Source organism: Arachis stenosperma, chromosome 2 (genome assembly GCF_014773155.1).
Source record: "Arachis stenosperma cultivar V10309 chromosome 2, arast.V10309.gnm1.PFL2, whole genome shotgun sequence".
Taxonomy (NCBI): domain Eukaryota; kingdom Viridiplantae; phylum Streptophyta; class Magnoliopsida; order Fabales; family Fabaceae; genus Arachis; species Arachis stenosperma.
The window spans coordinates 112969824-112990748 of NC_080378.1; the positions used below are offsets into that span (position 1 = coordinate 112969824).

The following is a 20925-nucleotide window of genomic DNA, read 5'->3' on the forward strand; positions in this document are numbered from 1 at the left end:
TTTCCTACACTTTTTAGCAGTTTCTGAATGGTATCACATCCATTAAGATTAAAAGTTTGCCAATTAAGCAAATTAGTTATTGCAGAAGGCAATTTCTTTAGCTCATAATTGAAAGACAGGTTAAGGTACCTTAGATGTAGCAATTCAGCCTCTTTCAATGGAAGCTCTTTTATTGCGCAAGAGCTCAAATCCAACGCCCTGATCCTCTTCATACGACATAGAAGGCTGGTAAGATTTGTTGGAGCTGAGTCGGAAGACTCGGACAAAATCATTAGAGGGTGTAGTTTCTCTGCATTGGCAATTGAATCTTGAAAAGAGGTCTGATCTTCAAGACACAGGCTACGTTGACGATAAGGAGGAGGCTTTGCCACAACACGATTTTCTACAAATTGATGGTGAAAAAGGAACATGTGGAGGACGAGGAGGATGAGGAGAAACAGAGTAATTATGCTTTTAAATTGGTTGAGGTTCAGTTGAGTTTTCTGTATGACTTGCTTTACACAAAAGCAACTACAATTTACACTCTACCGGGTCTCATTTTCCGATTCATTAGTGTTCTATCCACAGTGTCTGCTCTAGCTTCATGTGTTGTCTTCCTTAATGTTCATGAGCATGAGTACTCAGGGGTTGACATTTCTATAACATATTGTTTATTTATTGGGGCTATTTTACTTGAGCTTTATGCACTTGTGTCCCTTGTTTTCTCTGATTGGACTTTGAATTGGCTAGTCAACAAGCAAAGTTCACTGCAGAATTTCATATGCCGGGCTTTGTCTCGTTGTCAGAAAAGGTGGTCAGGAGAGTTAGCTCAACACAACTTGACATGGGAAGATGTAGATACTGATCTCAAACAGTTTATCTTTATACTTCTCAAAAGAAATCAAAGGGAGTACGGTTTAAAGCGATTTGACTACAATTTTCTCAAGGATTGCTTTCTTATAAAGGTGACCATGCTTTGAGGTTTCACGGAGAGATAATGTGGAGCGTTGAGGTTGAATTCGGTCATAGCATACTCATCTGGCATATTGCAACCGACATATGCTATCATTCTACAAAAGCAGCAGAATATCAAAAGAAAAAATGGGAAGCGAGTAAGAGGATTTCCAATTATATGTTGTATCTTTTACTCGTGCGTCCCTTCATGCTGCCTAAATGGATCAACAGGATTACACACATTCGGAACACTTTCAGGGAAGCCATAAGGATATTGCAGCGCGAGCAGCTATCGGTGAAAGATGCTGCAAGCGCTTCGAAATTGCTGATTCAAATGAACACGCAGAGTCACCGGCCACTCGAACAACTCCGAAGGGAAAAGGCTGGCAAGTCTTTGCTACATGAAGGGTGCCGCCTTGCTTTACAGCTTCAAAATATATACAGTCCATGTGACATAATTTGTGATGTGTGGTTAGAGATGCTTACTTATGCTGCAAGTCAGTGTGACTGGGGGGCGCATGCTCAGCAACTCCGAAGAGGAGGAGAATTTCTGACTCATGTTTGTCTTCTCATGGCGGAACTTGGTTTGAGCAAACAATTTGACATTGGCCGGAAGGAAAGCAGCGTAGAAAGCCAAGATGATGGATGGGGATGCCTAAAAAGTAGATTTCTCAGTTCTTATAAGTGATGTAACAAATTAAACTTTATATGATGTTATGATGTTCTGTTTTCTTAAATTTGAATTTGTTCTCAGATTCTGTCACCTGAAAGCAATGTAGTTAATTTATGTGCAATTGTGACAAGACTCAAGAGTTGATGATTTACTGAACTAAAAGAAGAATGCTGAATGATGTATGTGGTGTTGATTTTGCTTTTTCTCTCTCTTATTTTTTACTTTTTTACTCTTTTTAGAATTTCATTTTTTTTAATGAAATTACTAAAAGAAAGTAGTTCATCTAGGCTGTGATTTTTCATGTCAACCTAAAGTTTAACCTGAACCTGAGAAAAAAAATGAATTGGGTTAATATGACTTTTTAAATTATTGTTCTTACGCAAAAAAATTTGAAAGATCATTTTAGATTAATCAAAATTTTAAAAATTAAATTAAATCCAGAAACATGAACTGCAAAGGAGTAATAAAATGAATAATAAAACCAACAATTTGTTCAACAGTTTCTCGATTTTGTAAATCACGCTTGCTTTATTATTGGTAATAATTATTTTTCAGTGACAACAAGACAAGAGAGCACTCAGCATTGGTTCAAATTGAAATGAACAGATTGAATTCTATCCTAGAGAGAAATTGGCATCACAACAAAACTAGTATCCATAAGGATCAATAATTTTACATTTGACCCATCCCCATCCATCAGTTTGGCTTTCTTTATGAAGCCCCTTCCTTCCAATATCAAATTGTTGGTTTAAGCCAAGATCCGCCATGAGAAGACAAACATGTGTGAGCAATTCTCCTCCCCTTCGAAGCTGCTGCGCGTGTGAACCCCATTCGCAGTTACTTGCAGCATAAGTCAACATCTCTATCCACACTTTACAAATCATTTCCCATGAACATCCAAGATCCTGTAACTGCAAAGCAAGACGGCAGCCCTCAATCAGCACAGACTTGCCACTCTTGTCTCCTCTTTGATTTTTGAGCGGCTGATAACTCTGTCTATACATTTGGATCAGCATTCTGGAAGCATCTGCATAATTTTTTACCGGAAACTGCTTTCGCTGCAATATCCTTATGGCTTCCCTAAATGAATCTCGAACATGGGTGATCCTGTCTATCCATTTAGGCAGCAAGAATGGACGCATTAGTAGAACATACAGCATGTAATCCGATAAACTCTTGCTCGCTTTGCAATTGTAGTTGTTGTTCTTATCATCTTCTGAAGCAGCATCATAGCATATATCAGTTGCTATGTGCCAAATGAGGAGGCTGTGACCAAATTCAACCTCTACACTCCAACCAATCTGATCAAAACAATTACTTTTGGTGAGAGCATGATTACCCCTATATGAGAGCAATTCCTTGAGATGGTTATAGTCGAATCTACTCTCATCGTATTCCTTGTGTCTTTCTTCGATTTCTTGAAAGATTAGCTTCTTCAAATTGTTATCTACTTGCTTCCATTGCCTTTGCCAGTACAATTCAATCCCAAGGTAGATTCTGAAAATCAAGTCAATTCCAATAAAGTTTGCTACCCTCTTCTTCATGCAAAAGCTCAGTAAGTTGTGTTGAGACATGCAACCTGACCACCTCTTTCGACCTTGATGCGAAGCCCAACATATTATGAAGCTCTGCAGTGAGCTTTTCTTCTTGGTTAGCCATCGCATAGTCCAGTCCGAAAGAATGAGCGAAATAAATGCATAAAGCTCAAGTGAAACGGCACCAACAAATAAGGCATATGTTATGCAAACATCAACCTTTGACAAGTGATTAGTGTCAACAAAGACAACAAATGCTACCAAAGCAGACACAATAGAGAAGATGCTGATGGATCGAAAGACGAGGCCAGGTAGAGAATAAATTACAGGAGCCTTGGTATACAAAACATCATAAAGAAATGATAGTTGGACCTCAACCAACTTAAAAGCACGATAACTCTGTTGTAGGACATCGATAATTTCATCCTTTTCGTTCTTCTTTACCATCAAGGAGTAGTTTCGTTGTCCTTCTGCGAACCGAAGACTTAGACTTGCATAGAGACGCTTGAGCATCGGAAACAAGGAATACCCTTGATGAAGGAATTGAAGCTCAGAATCATGTGGAACATGCTTCAAATCCAGGGGCTGCGGAGTTGGAGCTAAGATTAGAGAATCTTCAAATTGGTCAGAGCTAGTTGATCTCAGAACCCAAGTGCGCTCAGCATACTTTTCAATCCCAGAGACAAACACCGGCACGGTAATGATAGATAAAGCGCCAGTGGTCCAAGATAATAGGAAGATGTAAAATGCTACCGAAGCTTGGACAAGGAGGCCAAGCAAGTGCCTTAGCCATAAGGTGTTGTCTTCTAAGGCATAAGCAGTTATTGTGTCAGGGCCACCGAGATGCAAGAGCAAAAAGGGTGCCCACAGAGACTGCAGCATTTTGTTCCTGTCCTCTTCTTTTCCTCCATTCTCGTCCCCAAGGTTGTTGGCAAGAGTTCCAAGGGAAACTGTGGCGATCCAATCTGCTGAGAGGTATATTAACCAGACAATTATGCTGATGAAGCTGCTTCTGGCATGTTTCCTCTTAGAACCGAATATGATGAGGATGACTTGGAATGTTAGGCTCAGTAAAACCAGCACACGGATCTCCCATTCATTCCATAGATTTCTTACATGTGCTGAGAATATCTGCATGATCTTTCCTGCTCGAGCTATGGTACTGGTGTAGGCACAGTACTTTTTTCAGTGCACTAAAGACATTCTTCTTCACAATGTGCCTAGTTAAGTGTAAAAATTCTTTTAGTGTCGTGAAATTGAATTACCCTTGTAGAATTACTTGAGGTGGGGGAAAAAGAGCTAAAGGGATTTATACTTTGGAATGGCGTGAATAGGGGTAAAAGGACAAAAGAAGTAAGGGAATTTATACTTGGCTGTAATAGGAGCGATTTGAATAAGAATCTACTCACAACTAATAATTTCTCGAGTAAAGCTACGAACCAAAAGCATATCAGTCAAAACCCAGCCAAATATCTTTGGATGAATTCAAAATCTCTACGAGTTAATATATATGGGTGTTTCTTCTACGTATCAGAATGTTTCTTTTTCATATTAAATGGATGTTCTTTTATATATTTTTCGAATTTGTGATTGTTGGAAGTAGATAGGTTAATGTGAGAGAAAAGAGTAAGATTTTTATAGGTTTTAATTAGGTTTACTTAATCAATTTAAAATTTTTTAAATTTTGAATTTAAAAAAATTAAAATTAATTAATTATTAATATAAATTAATGTAGTTTTGTTTAGTTTTGTTCTCTAATCAGAATTGGGAAGCAGAGGACATGCATTCTTTTTTGTTCACTCCAGTGATATAGCAGACCATGCACTCTACATTGATCCGCCTAAAATCTGAGTTATCGAAAAGTACACATGGCAAGAAGGTGGATGAAGGAATGAAAGAAAGGCTGTTAACTGTGTGCAGTATTTTTCTGGATGTCGCTGAAGATGCAGAGGTGAAACCGGAGAATGAAGGTTTGAGGTCGATGATTGAAGAAGTAAAGGACAAATGCTATGACGTGATGGACCTACTGGAAGAAGTGAAGGTGGCACGAGTTGAGCTTTGTTTTTGTAATCCAGTCCCGCCAAGTCGTCGGAGGTTGAAACGCATGGTCGAGGAATTGGAAGACTTATCTAGACACCGGGACCTCTCCCGATCTGGAGGAGTTGCTTTTTTTAAGCCAGGGCCCGTGGCTGACATGGGAACCGGATTTCAACCACGTTCACATGCACTTTATGGGCGGGATTATGAAACAGAATTTCTGTGGATCAAGCTGTTCGACCCATTCGGAAACAACAACTCCTTTGAGGATATTCGAGTCATTTCCGTTGTAGGCGCTCCTGGAATAGGAAAGACTGCAGTGGCCAAGTATGCTTTTCAATTTCCAATAGTGCGGTATCATTTCGAAATCCGTGCATGGATATCTGCATCCGAGGATTTGGATCTGATAAAATTTCTCAAAGTCTTCATTGAGATTTTCACTAATGACGTGGTGTATAACGTTGAGACTGAAGTATTACAACTGAGATTTCGCCAAATCGTTGAGAAGAAAGATGCCTTGTTGTGCTGGACGACGTCAGTCAGGAGAACCCTCAGCATTGGTTACATCTAAAGAAGCTCTTCAAGTTTTGTGATCCAAGAAGTAGGATCTTGATAACCACAAGGAACCAGGAAGTCGCGCACAACGCCGGCTCCTTGTCAACAGACATCCTCGAACTACGTGGTCTTTCTGAAGAAGCTTGCTGGTCAATTTTCAAGGATTGTGCATTGGTTGCTCCAGAAGCTAAAATCCCGAATGAACTTAGGAGCAACATTACAAATATATGTAATGGGTCACCACTCAACGCCGAGTCTCTTGGTCGTTTCATATACCGTAGACTACCCGTGGAAGAATGGCCAGAAGCACTGAAAGGTATTGATATAATACAAAAGCTGTCGTATTATCCAGGGCAATCCACATTTTTTAGTGTCTCCCCTATCTTAAGACAATGCTTATTGTATTGTTGTATCTTTCCCAAGAATTACTCAATAGCTGCAGACACTCTCATTAAACTTTGGATGGCACAAGGATTCATTTCTTCTTCAGATCAAGATGGAGACGATATGGAGAAACAAGCTTGGAGATGCATAAAAGAATTGTTAGATCGTTACATCTTTGAAGAATCAAAAATAGATGATAATGGTAACTTCAAGTTCAGATTAGAGGGCCGGATGGGAGACTTTGTCAAATCCTATGTAAGAGGCGAATACCAAAGCAGGTTCCTTGGTTATTATGAGAAGAAGCCTACCGAGGAGGGTCTCATCACGCGGCATTATACCTTAAATGTTGGAGTTCAAGCTTCTTTGCCAGACTCCATTCCAAGGGCAGAGAAACTCCACACTTTGATGATTTTGTCCGATCAGTATTCCTTTCCAGATCCAATAAACACTGCTAATCTACTACGCCGTACCAAAAGGCTCAGGGCGCTACACTTGAGCTCATGTTCCATAAAAGAGCTTCCACAAAACATAGCACACTTGCTTCATCTAAGGTACCTTGACTTATCCTTCAATCATGATTTAAAGAAATTGCCTAAAGCAATATGCAGTTTGCTTCACTTGCAAACTCTAAATCTTAATGGATGTGATAGTCTTCAAAAGTTACCTAAAGACATTGGGAAATTAGTGAACCTACTATATCTTGAGATTCTTTGGACAACAAGTCTTAGCTACTTACCCAAGGGGATCGCGACTTTAACCATGCTCAGAAGATTGAATCGTTTCTTTGGCAATTCTAGTGCTAATAATAGCAAAGCTTGCAATCTTGGAGATTTGGAGAATCTAAACAAGATTAGAAGGCATATTACCATAGATGGGTTGGGTGCTGAAGCTGATGTCTCTGGTGCTAAAAAAGCAAGTCTGAAGAACAAGAAAGATTTGCTTGGCTTGGAACTCTGGTTTTCTTTTGTTGGATCCGAGCGAAAAGATGAAGCTGTGCTTGAAGCTTTGGAAGCGCCTCCTGGATTGCAAGGCCTTGGGATATTTTACTACCAAGGCGAATCGTTCCCCAATTGGATGACAGCATTGCAGAATCTGACACATGTGATGCTAGCTGATTGTAGTAACTGCAGTGATCTGCCTCCTCTTGGAAAACTGTTAGCACTTCAATCACTTACCATAAAGAATATGTCCAAAGTGAACATGGTTGGTTCTGGATTTCTTGGAATTCAGTTGAACAATGCTGCTGCTGGTGCTGAAAGTTCCGGTTCCTCATCTTCCGAGGCATTTCCAAAATTGCAAGAACTTTGCTTTGAAAAGCTGAATAACTGGGAAAACTGGATTGGAATAGGTGATGATGGCGATTGCGCAAAGGTCATCATGCCTTCGCTTTCTTCTTTGTCAATTATAAACTGCTCAAAACTAAGGACAATTCCAAACTACATAAAGCTGAAGACAAATTTGAGCGGTGGCATTAAAAGATGTCCTTCTCTTGATTTATCACAGCATCAGGTATGCAACTATTAGTTCATATTTTTTAATTTGAGATTTACTAGTAAAAATATGATGTCACTTGTTTTTTTTCCTTGTTTATTCAGTTTGATTTTCTATTTCTATGCTTCAATTTTTGTTCATGTGAATTTGAACTTCCAGTTATTGGGGATTAAATTTAAACTATTAACACAAGTTGATTGAATTAGCAGCACAAAATGTAAATGGCATGATATGATTGCTTGAGTAAATACTTTCTTGCTAATCTTATTTTGGTTGATTGTTGTACCTCAAAATCGATTCTTACTTTACTTCCACAATCGATTATGTAAAGTGACAATTTGTTACTTTTCATACAGTTATCAAGTATCTTTCAAGGGACTACAACCACAGATAAAGTGGTACATAACGGATCTGATAAAATTCTTACTAGTTTATGAATTCATCTTTTTTATTATTAACCCATTTTGTTTCATGTTTAACAGAGGTCTAGTTGAGCGTGGAATGCGGCAGAGGGAAAACTGGGGAGTTCTTGTTCAATTTTTCTGCTATTTATAATAAAGGGCCTTAAGATGTGGAAGATTAATAAATATCGCCATCTCAAAGGTCCAGTTTCCAAATAAAATTGTTGCCTTGTGTGCTACTTTATTCGATCTGGCAAACATTTTATGTAATATCATTACTATGGTTTGAATTTTTATTTTGGTTTCATCCTATTGTAATAATGTAGCTACCATTGTTATATGGTTTGAATATTGTTGTTGTGATGCATTTTCAGTTTTTTACTTTTTATACGTGAATGGTTTTGGGTAACTATTGGATGAATCTTTTATGGATGAGTTGTTTGACTAAAATCTTTGAGAAAATTTGTTTTCTAACTAAACATACACTATTAATAAATATTTTACCCTATCAATCATTCATGTGTTTTCCATTTTCAACATTAGCTTAATGGTAATGCACATTCTTCTCATCTTTTGGATATGTTGTTACAATCGTACGCTTACTTGTATTTATCTTTTACCTTTTAAGTTCTATATATGTCTCTAAATTAGCGTTTGTTTTAAAGTACTAAGACAGAGATTAAAAGACTGAAACTCAATATTATATTTATTAGTTTAGAGATTGATACTAAAATATCATTGCAAAAGCCCCAACATCAACCCACCAACACCACCATGGTGAAATAATCTACAAAATAGCTTTGTTTCATTGTGTCTTTTTATTAAAATAAAACCATCAAAATAGATTATTTAATAATTTATTAAAGAATGTAAACAAACATATTTATAAAGTATAATTTATTTTAACTTATCCATACTTTTTTGTTGAAAAATATATTTCTGAAAAAGGTATAACTTTGTGTCAATAAAGTGAATAAACCCAACTACAATGTGCCCCAAGCCAAATATGACTTTTAAGTTAAGAAGTTATTATTCCTATATCAATATTATATATTGAGTTTGTTTGGGTACTGTTACGGTGGGTAACCGGAGATTAATAGAATAGATGGCATACGTTGGCCCAATCGTCCGAAAGATGGTGAGCTCCGAGTTGGTTTGCACGCTGGAGCCTCCTTCCGACTTAGACACGTGGGTGAATGGGGGGTGGTACCTGCAAAGACACTCCGATGCCTAAGTTAGCAAGAGTGTGAGCAGGTCTAGAGAGTATTGGGCTTAGAGATACCTGAAAAGTGTCAGTGTATTTATAGTGGTGAGCCAATAACCACCGTTGAAGTAGTGCCGTATCTTTAGGATGTTAACCGTCCCATTATCTTGGGGAGGTTAAGATATGGCTTTATGAAGCGGTTAGAGAGATTTTAGGGGCGGTTACTCATTTAAATGAGTGTTCATCTGCCAGCTAATCTCTCGTCCGACTTCTTTAGAGCAAGTCGTGGTTCATACCGACTTCTTACATGAAGGTCGGTACTTAGCTAGGCTTAATCCTTCAGATTAGGCCTTTTATTTGGACCTGGGCCCTTATCATTGGGCCAGGGTATGAACAGTGCCCCTACTTGAGCTCATGCTCTCTTTAGGGCTTGGGTTCAAGTATTTAACTCGGGGTTGTAGCCGACTTTTACGGGTTTTGAAACCGACGTGATTATCGCGACCTTTTGTTTCTGACGGTTATGTCAATTCAAGCGTCGTGTCCGTTGGGGAAGCGTCTAGGGATTGAGGGCTTTGGTAACGGTGCAATCTCATTAATGACCGCTCCGTTTTTACCATTATGCCCCTTAGCATGTTTATAAATGCTTTCCCTCTCTTTCCTTTTTCAGTTTCTGCAATCTTTCAAACTTCTTCACTCCTTATTTGTGCTGTATTCTTGTGCTTGAAGATTTCTGCTTTTTCCAACCTTCATTTCTCGGATAAAGGTTAGCTTCGCTTCTTTCATGTCATGGCTTATGTTTGCATGCTTTTGGTTTTTGTGGGTGGATAGGTTGGTCTGTAGATTTTGGTTTCGCATCTCTCTCCTTTAGGGATTGTGTTTTTTGATTTTCTTTTTCTTTTTCTTTTTGTAGGTTTCTGTCACCTTTCATTATATAAAGAAAAATGGCCTCTATAGATGTTCTTTCTCAGTGGGTTGATGTCACTGTCCTTGGAGAGGAACCCTTGGTCGATGCTGAGTTTATCACTCATCTTCGTACTCATCACAGGCTTTGTACTTCAGAGGAGGACGAGCCGAAATATGAGTTGATAGTCCCGGGTCTGGAAGACCGGGTTTGTTTTGGGAGGGCCGATGAGGCGGCTCCTCATTTTTTTTTTATGTATGAATGTATGATCACCCGCTTTGGTGTTTTTCTTCCTTTTTCGGATTTTGAGATCTCTGTCTTGCACCACTGCCGAGTTGCTCCTACCCAACTTCACCCTAATTCTTGGGGTTTTCTGAAAATCTATCAGTTTGTTAGCCACGCTCTGGACTTTCCGACTTCTTTGAGGATTTTCTTTTATCTCTTTCACATGACTAAGCCCTTTAGTGGGCTAAATAACAAACAACAATGGGTGTCTTTCCGAGCCATACAAGGTCGGAGAATTTTCACCCTTTTTGACGAATCCTTTCACGATTTCAAAAATTATTTCTTCAAAGTGCAAGCCGTAGAGGGTCACCACCCCTTTTTCCTGGATGAGCATTCCTCCCCTCGCTTTCCCCTATATTGGTTGGCGGCCTCCCCTTGTGAGAAGTATGGTCTAGATGACCTTGATGAGGTGGAGGCGGCCATTGTAGGTTTTTTTCGAGAAGCGTGGGGGAGGGCCCCGTATTTAGATACGAGGAAGTTTCTCCAGGGGACGCCGACCTTTATTCGGTCACAACTAGGTAGTGCATGCATCCCTCATTTCCGACTTGTTTTTGCCGGTTTGAATTTTACCGACTTGTAACTTTTGCTAGTTGTTTCTCTTGTAGATATGGCAAGGAAGAATGCTCAGGAATCTTACCAAAGAGTCCAGGAAGCTAAGGCAAAGTCCCGGGCCAGGTCTGGTGGTGCCAGGGCGATCGCCTCTCCTCCTCCTCTTCCTCCTAAGAATGTGGGCACTCCCTCTCAGCCCATTATAATTTCCTCTTCAACTTTGTCTCGGCCACTCCCTTCTGCCCAACTTCTTTCCGAGCCTGAGAAGAAGAAGCGCAAGACTTCAGAGTCTGGCTCTTCTTTTGATGGTGGGGTTAAGGCGGATGCTCTTGCATTCATCTGAAAGAACATTTATCCTTATATAAGTATGGATGATGTTTCTGTTCGAAACCACCTTACCACCATGGCCGAGGAGAGTTTTAGGGCAGCAGGGCTTTGTGGCAAACTTTTGGACCTTTTTGAGAAGACTCCCCTCAGCTCTTTGGGGGCAACCTCGAAGGTTGAGGAGTTGGAGGGGAGGCTTCTTGCTTTTTAAGACCAAGAGAGGGAGTTAAAGGAGGAGGTGGCTAAGTTGAGGGAGGAGAGGGATAGCCTTCGGGAGAAGGAGAGTAAGCTGCGGGCCCAATGTACTATGGAGGCAAACTTGAGGAAGACAGCACAGGATAGTTACCAAAGTTTATTTCAGGATCTTGTAGCTGTGAGGAGGGATTTGCTGAATTCTCGGAACGCGTACGCCGAGTTGGAGGACTCTATTGCTGATGGTGCTGAGGAGTCTTGGAGAATTTTCCTGGAGCAAGTCAGGGTTATCGCTCCCGACTTGGACCTTTCTCCCTTACATCCTGATAAAGTCGTCATTGATGGTGCTATCGTGGATCCTCTTGTCCCCGAGGTTGTTTCTGAGTCAGAATTGAAGACTCGGGGGCAGAGGATTATTGAGTCTCCTCCTCGTTCCAAAGATGCTCCGAGTTCTTCAGTTGTTCCTCCGACTTCCTCTTCAGCTTCTCTTCCTGGTCCTGGTGGCGCTCCTCCTGGCTCTGTTGGTGGTGATCCGTCTACTCCTCTGCAGAAATGACTTATTTTTTTATGGCTATATGGGGGCTCGGCCTGTGAGTCCCCCCTTTTTTAAACTCATTTATATGTTGTTTGGTGACGCTTGAACAATTTCTTTTGGCCTTTTAAGGCCGTTAACAAAATACTTTGGCGAGCGCCCTTTTTGAATAAGGGTTTAGATTAACAAAATACCCTTTTTTGGATAAGGGTTTTGAGTTACCTTGTGCGTGTATGCTTTTCTAATTTTTCTGAATTCCCCTTAGCTTTTTCTTGAAAACCTTTCTTTTTGGCTTGTTTGTTTTTCGTTTAAGGACTTTCGAGACATCCTTTAAACTTCTTCCTAGGTTTTCCTATCTCTTTTTGTTATCCCTTATACTCAACTTTGTTTTAGCGAGTTCTTATGACTTAGGTTATTTTTGCGATGCGTTTTTCTTCTACTCGGTTTTATACTCCGATTTATGAATCGAAGTGTTTCCGAGCTTTGCTACTCGGGGTCTCGTTTCGACTTATGAGTCGGATTGGTTCCCGAGTTTTAACGATCGACTCATATAACCTCTTTACACCGACTTGTACCTCGTCGTTTTATCCTGACGACCATCTAGGTCGGTTCATGGGATTTTCACGCTTTGTCGAGCTTAAGTCGGCGCGTTTCGTAGAAAGACTTAGAAAAATAAAGAAGGATATTATAAGAGATATTGTGAATGAAAAAGATCTTTATTAATTGGGGAGGTACCTTCTTTTGCTACTAAGGGTCTTGATAGCTGATGAGCGGATAATTTGTATACTTTTTGGCATTGTTTTTAGTATGTTTTTGGTATGATCTAGTTAGTTTTTAGTATATTTTTATTAGTTTTTAGCTAAAATTCACTTTTCTGGACTTCACTATGAGTTTGTGTGTTTTTCTGTGATTTCAGGTATTTTCTGGCTGAAATTGAGGGACCTGAGCAAAAATCTGATTCAGAGACCAAAAAGGACTGCAGATGCTGTTGGATTCTGACCTCCCTGCACTCGAAGTGGATTTTCTGGAGCTACAGAAGCCCAATTGGCGCGCTCTCAACGGCGTTGGAAAGTAGACATCCTGGGCTTTCCAGCAATATATGATAGTCCATACTTTGCCCAAGATTTGATGGCCCAAACCGGCGTTCAAAGTCACCTCAAGAAATCCCAGCGTTAAACGCTGGAACTGGCACCCAAATGGGAGTTAAACGCCCAAACTGGCACCAAAGCTGGCGTTTAACTCCAAGAAGAGTCTCTACACGAAAATGCTTCATTGCTCAGCCCAAGCACACACCAAGTGGGCCCGGAAGTGGATTTTTATGTCTTTTACTCATCTTTGTAATCCTTAGGCTACTAGTTTTCTATAAGTAGGACCTTTTACTATTGTAAAAAAAGAGGAGGAGATCTTTTGGACATTTTAGTTCTTAGATCATTGGGAGGCTGGCCTCACGGCCATGCCTAGACCTTATGCTTATGTATTTTCAACGGTGGAGTTTCTACACACCATAGATTAAGGTGTGGAGCTCTGCTGTACCTCGAGTATTAATGCAATTACTATTGTTCTTCCATTCAATTCCGCTTGTTCTTTGTCCAAGATATCACTTGTTCTTCAACTTGATGAAGGTGATGATTGACACTCATCATCATTCTCACTCATGAACAAAGTGACTGACAACCACCTTTGTTCTACAAGCAACTAAGGCCATAGTGAATATCTCTTGGGTTCTTTAACCGGAATCTTTGTGGTATAGGCGAGAACTGATGGCGGCATTCAAGAGAATCCGAAAGGTCTAACCTTGTCTGTGGTATTCTGAGTAGGATTCAATGACTGAATGACTGTGACGCGCTTCAAACTCCTGAGGGCAGGGCGTTAGTGACAGACGCAAAAGAATCACTGGATTCTATTCCGGCCTGATTGAGAACCGACAGATGAATTCCGCTATGCTGTGACAGAGTATATGCAATCGCTTTCACTGAGAGGATGGGAGGTAGCCACTGACAACGGTGAAACCCTTGCTTAAGCTTGCCATGGAAAGGAGTAAGAAGGATTGGATGAAGGCAGTAGGAAAGCAGAGAGACGGAAGGGAAGGCATCTTCATGCGCTTATCTGAAGTTCCTACCAATGAATTGCATAAGTATCACTATCTTTACCTTTGTGTTATTTTCGTTCATCATCACATACATTTGAGTTTGCCTGACTAAGATTTACAAGATGACCATAGCTTGCTTCAATACTAACAATCTCCGTGGGATCGACCCTTACTCGCGTAAGGTTTATTACTTGGACGACCCAGTGCACTTGCTGGTTAGTTGTGCGAAGTTGTGTAATGCCATGGTATTGAGCTACCACGTTTTTGGAGCCATTACCGGGGATTATGAGAGTTGTGAAAAAGTATTGTTCACAATTTCGCGCACCAAGTTTTTGGCGCCGTTGCCGGGGATTGTTCAAGTTTTGAGCAAGCTTTTGGTAACATCAGTGCCAAGATCCGGCAACAACACCAAATTTTTGGCGTTATTGCCCGGGATTGTTCTAGTTTGGACAACTGACGGTTCATCTTGTTGCTTAGATTAGGTATTTATTTTTTCGAAATTCTTGAAGATGAATTCTAGAGTTTCATGATGATTTGTTGAAATCTGGCTGGCTGAGAAGTCATGTCTAATCTGATTGGACCGAGGTTTCAACTTATCACCACAAGAGCTTGTTGATTTTCATCAATTTTGCTTTTGGAGCAGTGATTTGCTAAGGCTTGGCTGACCTTTGGTCATGTCTAGTGTTTTGGACCGAAGCTTTCTTTGAAAGCTTGGCTGGCTGTGAAGCCATGTCTAATTCCTGGACCGGAGTCTTAGACTAGCATTGCACTGATTCCTGGAATTCTCATTAAGAATTTTGATGTCTTTTTCCATTTAATTTTCGAAAAAAAAAATTACAAAATCATAAAATTCAAAAATATTTCTTGTTTGAGTCTAGTGTCTCATGTTAAGTTTGGTGTCTATTGCATGCATTCATTCATGTGTCTTAAGGATCTTCAAGTAATTCTTGATGATTTCCGTGCTCTGATCTTTGAATTCAAATTGACTTGAGTGTTTTGTGTGTCTCATGAGCATTTTCATTTTGTTAGTGTCAGTAGTATACAAACTGCTAAGTTTGGTGTCTTGCATGCATTGTTATTTGATTCTAGTTGCATTTTGATTTTTCCCTATTATTAAAAATCCAAAAATATTTTTGATTTGTGTCTTTTCAAGTCAATAATACAGAGAATTGAAGATTCAGAACATACAGCAGAGGAATTGCACAGAAAAAGCTGGGCGTTCAAAACGCCCAGTGAAGAAGGACAGACTGGCGTTTAAACGCCAGCCAGGGTACCTGGTTGGGCGTTTAACGCCCAAAGAGGTAGCATTTTGGGCGTTAAACGCCAGAATGTATACCATTCTGGGCGTTTAACGCCAGGATGGTGCTAGGGGGAAGATTTTGTTTTCAAAATCAATTTTTTTTCAAGTTTTCAAAGTTTTTCAAAATCAAATCTTTTTCAAATCATATCTTTTCAATCAAATGTTTTCAAAATCAATTTCTTTCCTTTTTCAAAGATACTTGCTAACAATTAATAATTTGATTGAACATTTCAAGTGTGTTGCCTTTTCTGTTGAGAAAGGTTTAATGTTTCAATCATATCTTTTCTTGTTAGGCAAGTTATTGATTTTTAAAATCAAATCTTTTTAAAATTGTTTTCAAATCATATCTCTTCAATCACACATTTTTAAAACCAATCATATCTTCTTAACCTCATCTTTTTCAAAACAGTTTTCAATCAAACTTTAATTTCAAAATCTTTTTCAAAAATCACTCTACTTCTTTCCCACTTTTATTTTCGAAAATCAAGTAATGTTTTTCAAAATATTTTCAAACTTCTTACTTAATTTTCGAAAATCACTTCCATCCTTCTTACATCCTTCTATTTATGGACTAACACTATCCCTTAATGCAAAATTTGAACTCCATTCTCTCTGATAAGTTCGAATTTTCTACTTCTGTCTTCTACTCTTCTTTTCCTCTGACACACCAAGGAATCTCTATACTGTGACATAGAGGATTCCATACTTTCTTGTTCCCTTCTCTTTCTTATGAGCAGGAGCAAAGACAAAGGCATTCTTGTTGAAGCTGATCCTGAACCTGAAAGGACCTTGAAGAGAAAGCTAAGAGAAGCCAAAGCACAACTCTCTTTAGAGCACCTGAACGAATTCTTCAAAGAAGAAGAACAAATGGCAGCCGAAAACAACAACAATGCCAACAATGCAAGGAAGGTGCTGGGTGACTTTACTGCACCTACTCCCGACTTCTATGGGAGAAGCATCTCTATCCCTGCCATTAGAGCAAACAACTTTGAGCTTAAGCCTCAACTAGTTTCTCTAATGCAACAGAATTGCAAGTTCCATGGACTTCCACTGGAAGATCCTCATCAGTTTTTAGCTGAATTCTTGCAAATCTGTGACACTGTCAAGACCAATGGGGTTGACCCTGAGGTCTACAGACTTATGCTATTCCCTTTTGCTATAAGAGACAGAGCTAGAACATGGTTGGATTCTCAACCTAAAGAAAGCCTGGACTCTTGGGAAAAGCTAGTCAATGCCTTCTTGGCAAAGTTCTTTCCACCTCAAAAATTGAGTAAGCTTAGAGTGGAAGTCCAAACCTTCAGACAGAAGGATGGAGAATCCCTCTATGAAGCTTGGGAAAGATACAAACAATTAATCAGAAAGTGTCCCTCAGACATGCTTTCTGAATGGAGCATCATAGGTATTTTCTATGATGGTCTCTCTGAACTATCCAAGATGTCTTTGGATAGCTCTTCTGGAGGATCTCTTCATCTGAAGAAGACACCTACTGAAGCTCAAGAACTGATTGAAATGGTTGCAAATAATCAATTCATGTACACTTCTGAAAGAAATCCTGTGAACAATGGGACTAGTCAGAAGAAAGGAGCTCTTGAGATTGACACTCTGAATGCCATATTGGCTCAGAACAAAATATTGACTCAACAAGTCAATATGATTTCTCAAAGTCTGTCTGGAATGCAAAATGCACCAAGCAGTACTAAGGAAGCTTCATCTGAGGAAGAAGCTTATGATCCTGAGAACCCTTCAATGGAAGAGGTGAATTACCTAGGAGAACCCTATGGTAACACCTATAATCCTTCATGGAGGAATCATCCCAATCTTTCATGGAAGGATCAACAGAGACCTCAACAAGGTTTCAATAACAATAATGGTGGAAGAAACAGGTTTAGCAATAGCAAGCCTTTTCCATCATCTTCTCAGCAACAGACAGAGAGTTCTAAACAGAATACCTCTGACTTAGCAACAATGGTCTCTGATCTAATTAAAACCACTCAGAGTTTCATGACTGAAACAAGGTCCTCCATCAGAAATTTGGAAGGACAAGTGGGTCAGCTGAGCAAGAAAATTACTGAACTCCCACCTAGTACTCTCCCAAGCAATACTGAAGAAAATCCAAAAGGAGAGTGCAAGGCCATCAACATGGCCGAATTCTGGGAGGAAGAAGAGGCAGTGAACGCCACTGAGGAAGGACTCACTGGGCGTCCACTGGCCTCCAATGAGTTCCCCAATGAGGAACCATGGGAATCTGAGGCTCAAAATGAGACCATAGAGATTCCACTGGACTTACTTCTGCCATTCATGAGCTCTGATGAGTATTCTTCCTCTGAAGAGGATGAGTATGTTACTGAAGAGCAAGTTGCTAAATACCTTGGAGCAATCATGAAGCTAAATGACAAGTTATTTGGAAATGAGACTTGGGAGGATGAACCCCCTTTGCTCACCAAGGAACTGGATGACTTGTCTAGGCAGAAACTGCCTCAAAAAGGCAGGATCCTGGGAAGTTTTCTATACCTTGTACCATAGGCACCATGACCTTCAAGAAGGCCTTGTGTGACTTAGGGTCAAGTGTAAACCTCATGCCCCTCTCTGTACTGGAGAAATTAGGGATCTTTGAGGTGCAAGCTGCAAAAATCTCACTAGAGATGGCAGACAATTCAAGAAAACAAGCCTATGGACTTGTAGAGGATGTTCTGGTAAAAGTTGAAGACCATTACATCCCTACTGATTTCATAGTCCTAGAGACTGGGAAGTGCATGGATGAATCCATCATCCTTGGCAGACCCTTCCTAGCCACAGCAAAGGCTGTGATTGATGTTGATAGAGGAGAGTTGATCATTCAAGTGAATGAAGAATCCTTGGTGTTTAAGGCCCAAGGACATCCCTCTATCATCATGGAGAGGAAGCATGAAGAGCTTCTCTCAAAACAGAGCCAAGCAGAGCCCCCACAGTCAAACTCTAAGTTTGGTGTTGGGAGGCCACAACCAAACTCTAAGTTTGGTGTTGAACCCCCACATTCAAACTCTAAGTTTGGTGTTGGGAGGTTCCAACACGGTTCTGAGCATTTCTGAGGCTCCATGAGAGTCCTCTGTCAAGCTAATGACATTAAAGAAGCGCTTGTTGGGAGGCAACCCAATGTTTTATAGTTAACTATTTTCTTTTGTTATTTTATCTTTTTTGTAGGTTGATGATCATAAGAAGTCACAAAAACAATGAAAAAAGCAAAAACAGAATGAAAAACAGGAAGAAAAATAGCACACCTTGGAGGAAGATGCCGCTGGCGTTCAAACGCCAGTAAACCTAGCAGTTGGGCATTTAACGCCCAGTCTGGCACCATTCTGGGCGTTTAACGCCAGAAAGGGGCACCAGACTGGCGTTAAACGCCAGAAAAGGGCAAGAACCTGGCGTTAAACGCCAGGAATGGGCACCAGCCCGGCGTTTAACGCCAGAAATGGCCTAAAACGTGAATTTTGATGCCATTTGGTGCAGGGATGACTTTTCCTTGACACCACAGGATCTGTGGACCCCACAGGATCCCCACCTACCCTACCATCACTCTCTCTCTTCTTCCCCCATTCACCAATCACCTCAACACCTCTTCCCCAAAAAACCCTTCACCTATCAAATTACATCTTTCTCTTCACCACTCACATCCATCCTTCATAAATCCCTCCCAAACCCACCCATAATGACCGAACCATTACCCCCCTCTCTCCTATATATACCCTTCTTCAACCCTTCATTTTCACACAACCTAAACACCACTTCTCCCCCTCTTTGGCCGAACACACCACCATCTCCCTCTTCCTCATTTCTTCTTCTTCTACTCTCTTCTTTCTTCTTTTGCTCGAGGACGAGCAAACATTTTAAGTTTGGTGTGGCAAAAGCGTTGCTTTTTCGTTTTTCCATAACCATTATGGCATCCAAGGCCGGAGAAACCTCTAGAAAGAGGAAAGGGAAGGCAAAAGCTTCCACCTCCGAGTCATGGGAGATGGATAGATTCCTCTCAAGGGTGCACCAAGACCACTTCTATGAAGTTGTGGCCTTGAAGAAGGTGACCCCCGAGGTCCCCTTTTCACTCAAAAAGGGTGAATATCCGGAGATCCGACATGAGATTCAAAGAAGAGGTTGGGAAGTTCTTACCAACCCCATTCAACAAGTCGGAATCTTGATGGTTCAAGAGTTCTATGCCAATGCATGGATCACCAAGAACCATGACCAAAGTGTGAACCCGAATCCAAAGAATTATCTCACTATGGTTCGGGGGAAATACTTGGATTTTAGTCCGGAAAGTGTGAGGGTGGCGTTCAACTTGCCTATGATGCAAGGAAATGAGCATCCTTATACTAGAAGGGTCAACTTTGATCAAAGGTTGGACCAAGTCCTCACAGTCATATGTGAAGAGGGCACACAATGGAAGCAAGATTCAAGAGGAAAGCCGGTTCAATTGAGAAGGCATGACCTCAAGCCCGTGGCTAGAGGATGGTTAGAGTTCATACAACGCTCAATCATTCCCACTAGCAACCGGTCCGAAGTTACCATAGACCGGGCTATCATGATCCATAGCATCATGATTGGAGAAGAAATAGAGGTTCATGAGGTTATAGCTCAAGAACTCTATAAGGTGGCGGATAAGACCTCCACCTTGGCAAGGTTAGCCTTTCCTCATCTCATCTGTCACCTCTGTTATTCAGTTGGAGTTGACATAGAGGGAGACATCCCCATTGATGAGGACAAGCCCATCACCAAGAAAAGGATGGAGTACACAAGAGATCCCACTCATCATGAGATCCCTGAGATTCCTCAAGGAATGCACTTTCCTCCACAAAACTATTGGGAGCAACTAAACACCTCCCTAGGAGAGTTGAGTTCCAACATGGGACAACTAAGGATGGAGCATCAAGAACACTCCATCATCCTTCATGAAATTAGAGAAGACCAAAGAATCATGAGGGAGGAGCAACAAAGACAAGGAAGAGATATTGAGGAGCTCAAGCACTCCATAGGATCTTCAAGAACAAGAAAGAGCCGCCATCACTAAGGTGGACCCGTTCTTTGATTTCCTTGTTATTTGATCTTCTGTTTTTCGAATTTTTAGTGCTTATGTTTATCCATGTTTGTGTCTTGTGATCATTAGTGTCTTAGTGTCTATGCCTTAAAGTTATGAATGTCCTATGAATCCATCACCTTTCTTGAATAAAAATGTGCTTAATTGAAAAAGGAAGAATTGCATGAATTTTGAATTTTATAACAGTTTAATTGTTTTGATGTGGTGGTAATATTTTTGTTCTCTGAATGTATGCTTAAACAGTGCATATGTATCTTGAATTTGTGGTTCATGAATGTTGGCTCTTGAAAGAATGATGAAAAAGGAGACATGTTACTGAGGATCTGAAAAATCAATAAAATGATTCTTGAAGCAAGAAAAAGCATTTCTATTCAAAAAAAAAAATCGAAAAAAAAGAGAAAAAGAAAATGAAAAAAAAAAGAGAGAAATAAGAGTTGTGATCCAAGGCAAATAAGAGTGTGCTTAAGAACCCTGG

General features: G+C 40.3%; 3 protein-coding genes and 1 non-coding gene across 4 annotated transcripts; 2 read left to right on the forward strand and 2 right to left on the reverse strand.

Annotated features, from left to right (window-relative positions):
- The first annotated feature begins 976 nt into the window (after positions 1 to 976).
- On the forward strand, positions 977 to 1701 carry LOC130963469 (uncharacterized). Its single transcript, XM_057889581.1, has 2 exons — positions 977 to 1595; positions 1688 to 1701. The coding sequence occupies exons 1-2, from the start codon at positions 977 to 979 to the stop codon at positions 1699 to 1701; spliced, it is 633 nt and encodes a 210-aa protein (XP_057745564.1).
- A 552-nt stretch (positions 1702 to 2253) lies between these two features.
- On the reverse strand, positions 2254 to 4278 carry LOC130963470 (uncharacterized). Its single transcript, XM_057889582.1, has one exon. It carries the CDS (start codon positions 4276 to 4278, stop codon positions 2254 to 2256), a length of 2025 nt encoding a protein of 674 aa, XP_057745565.1.
- A 682-nt stretch (positions 4279 to 4960) lies between these two features.
- LOC130963471 (putative disease resistance protein RGA1) lies at positions 4961 to 8045 on the forward strand. Its single transcript, XM_057889583.1, has 4 exons — positions 4961 to 5738; positions 5918 to 6049; positions 6170 to 7626; positions 7965 to 8045. The coding sequence occupies exons 1-4, from the start codon at positions 4961 to 4963 to the stop codon at positions 8043 to 8045; spliced, it is 2448 nt and encodes an 815-aa protein (XP_057745566.1).
- Positions 8046 to 16657: 8612 nt separating this feature from the next.
- Positions 16658 to 16765, reverse strand: LOC130964622 (small nucleolar RNA R71). The gene has a single exon (XR_009080710.1). It is a non-coding gene; the product is annotated as a small nucleolar RNA R71 (small nucleolar RNA).
- Between the last annotated feature and the right edge of the window lie 4160 nt (positions 16766 to 20925).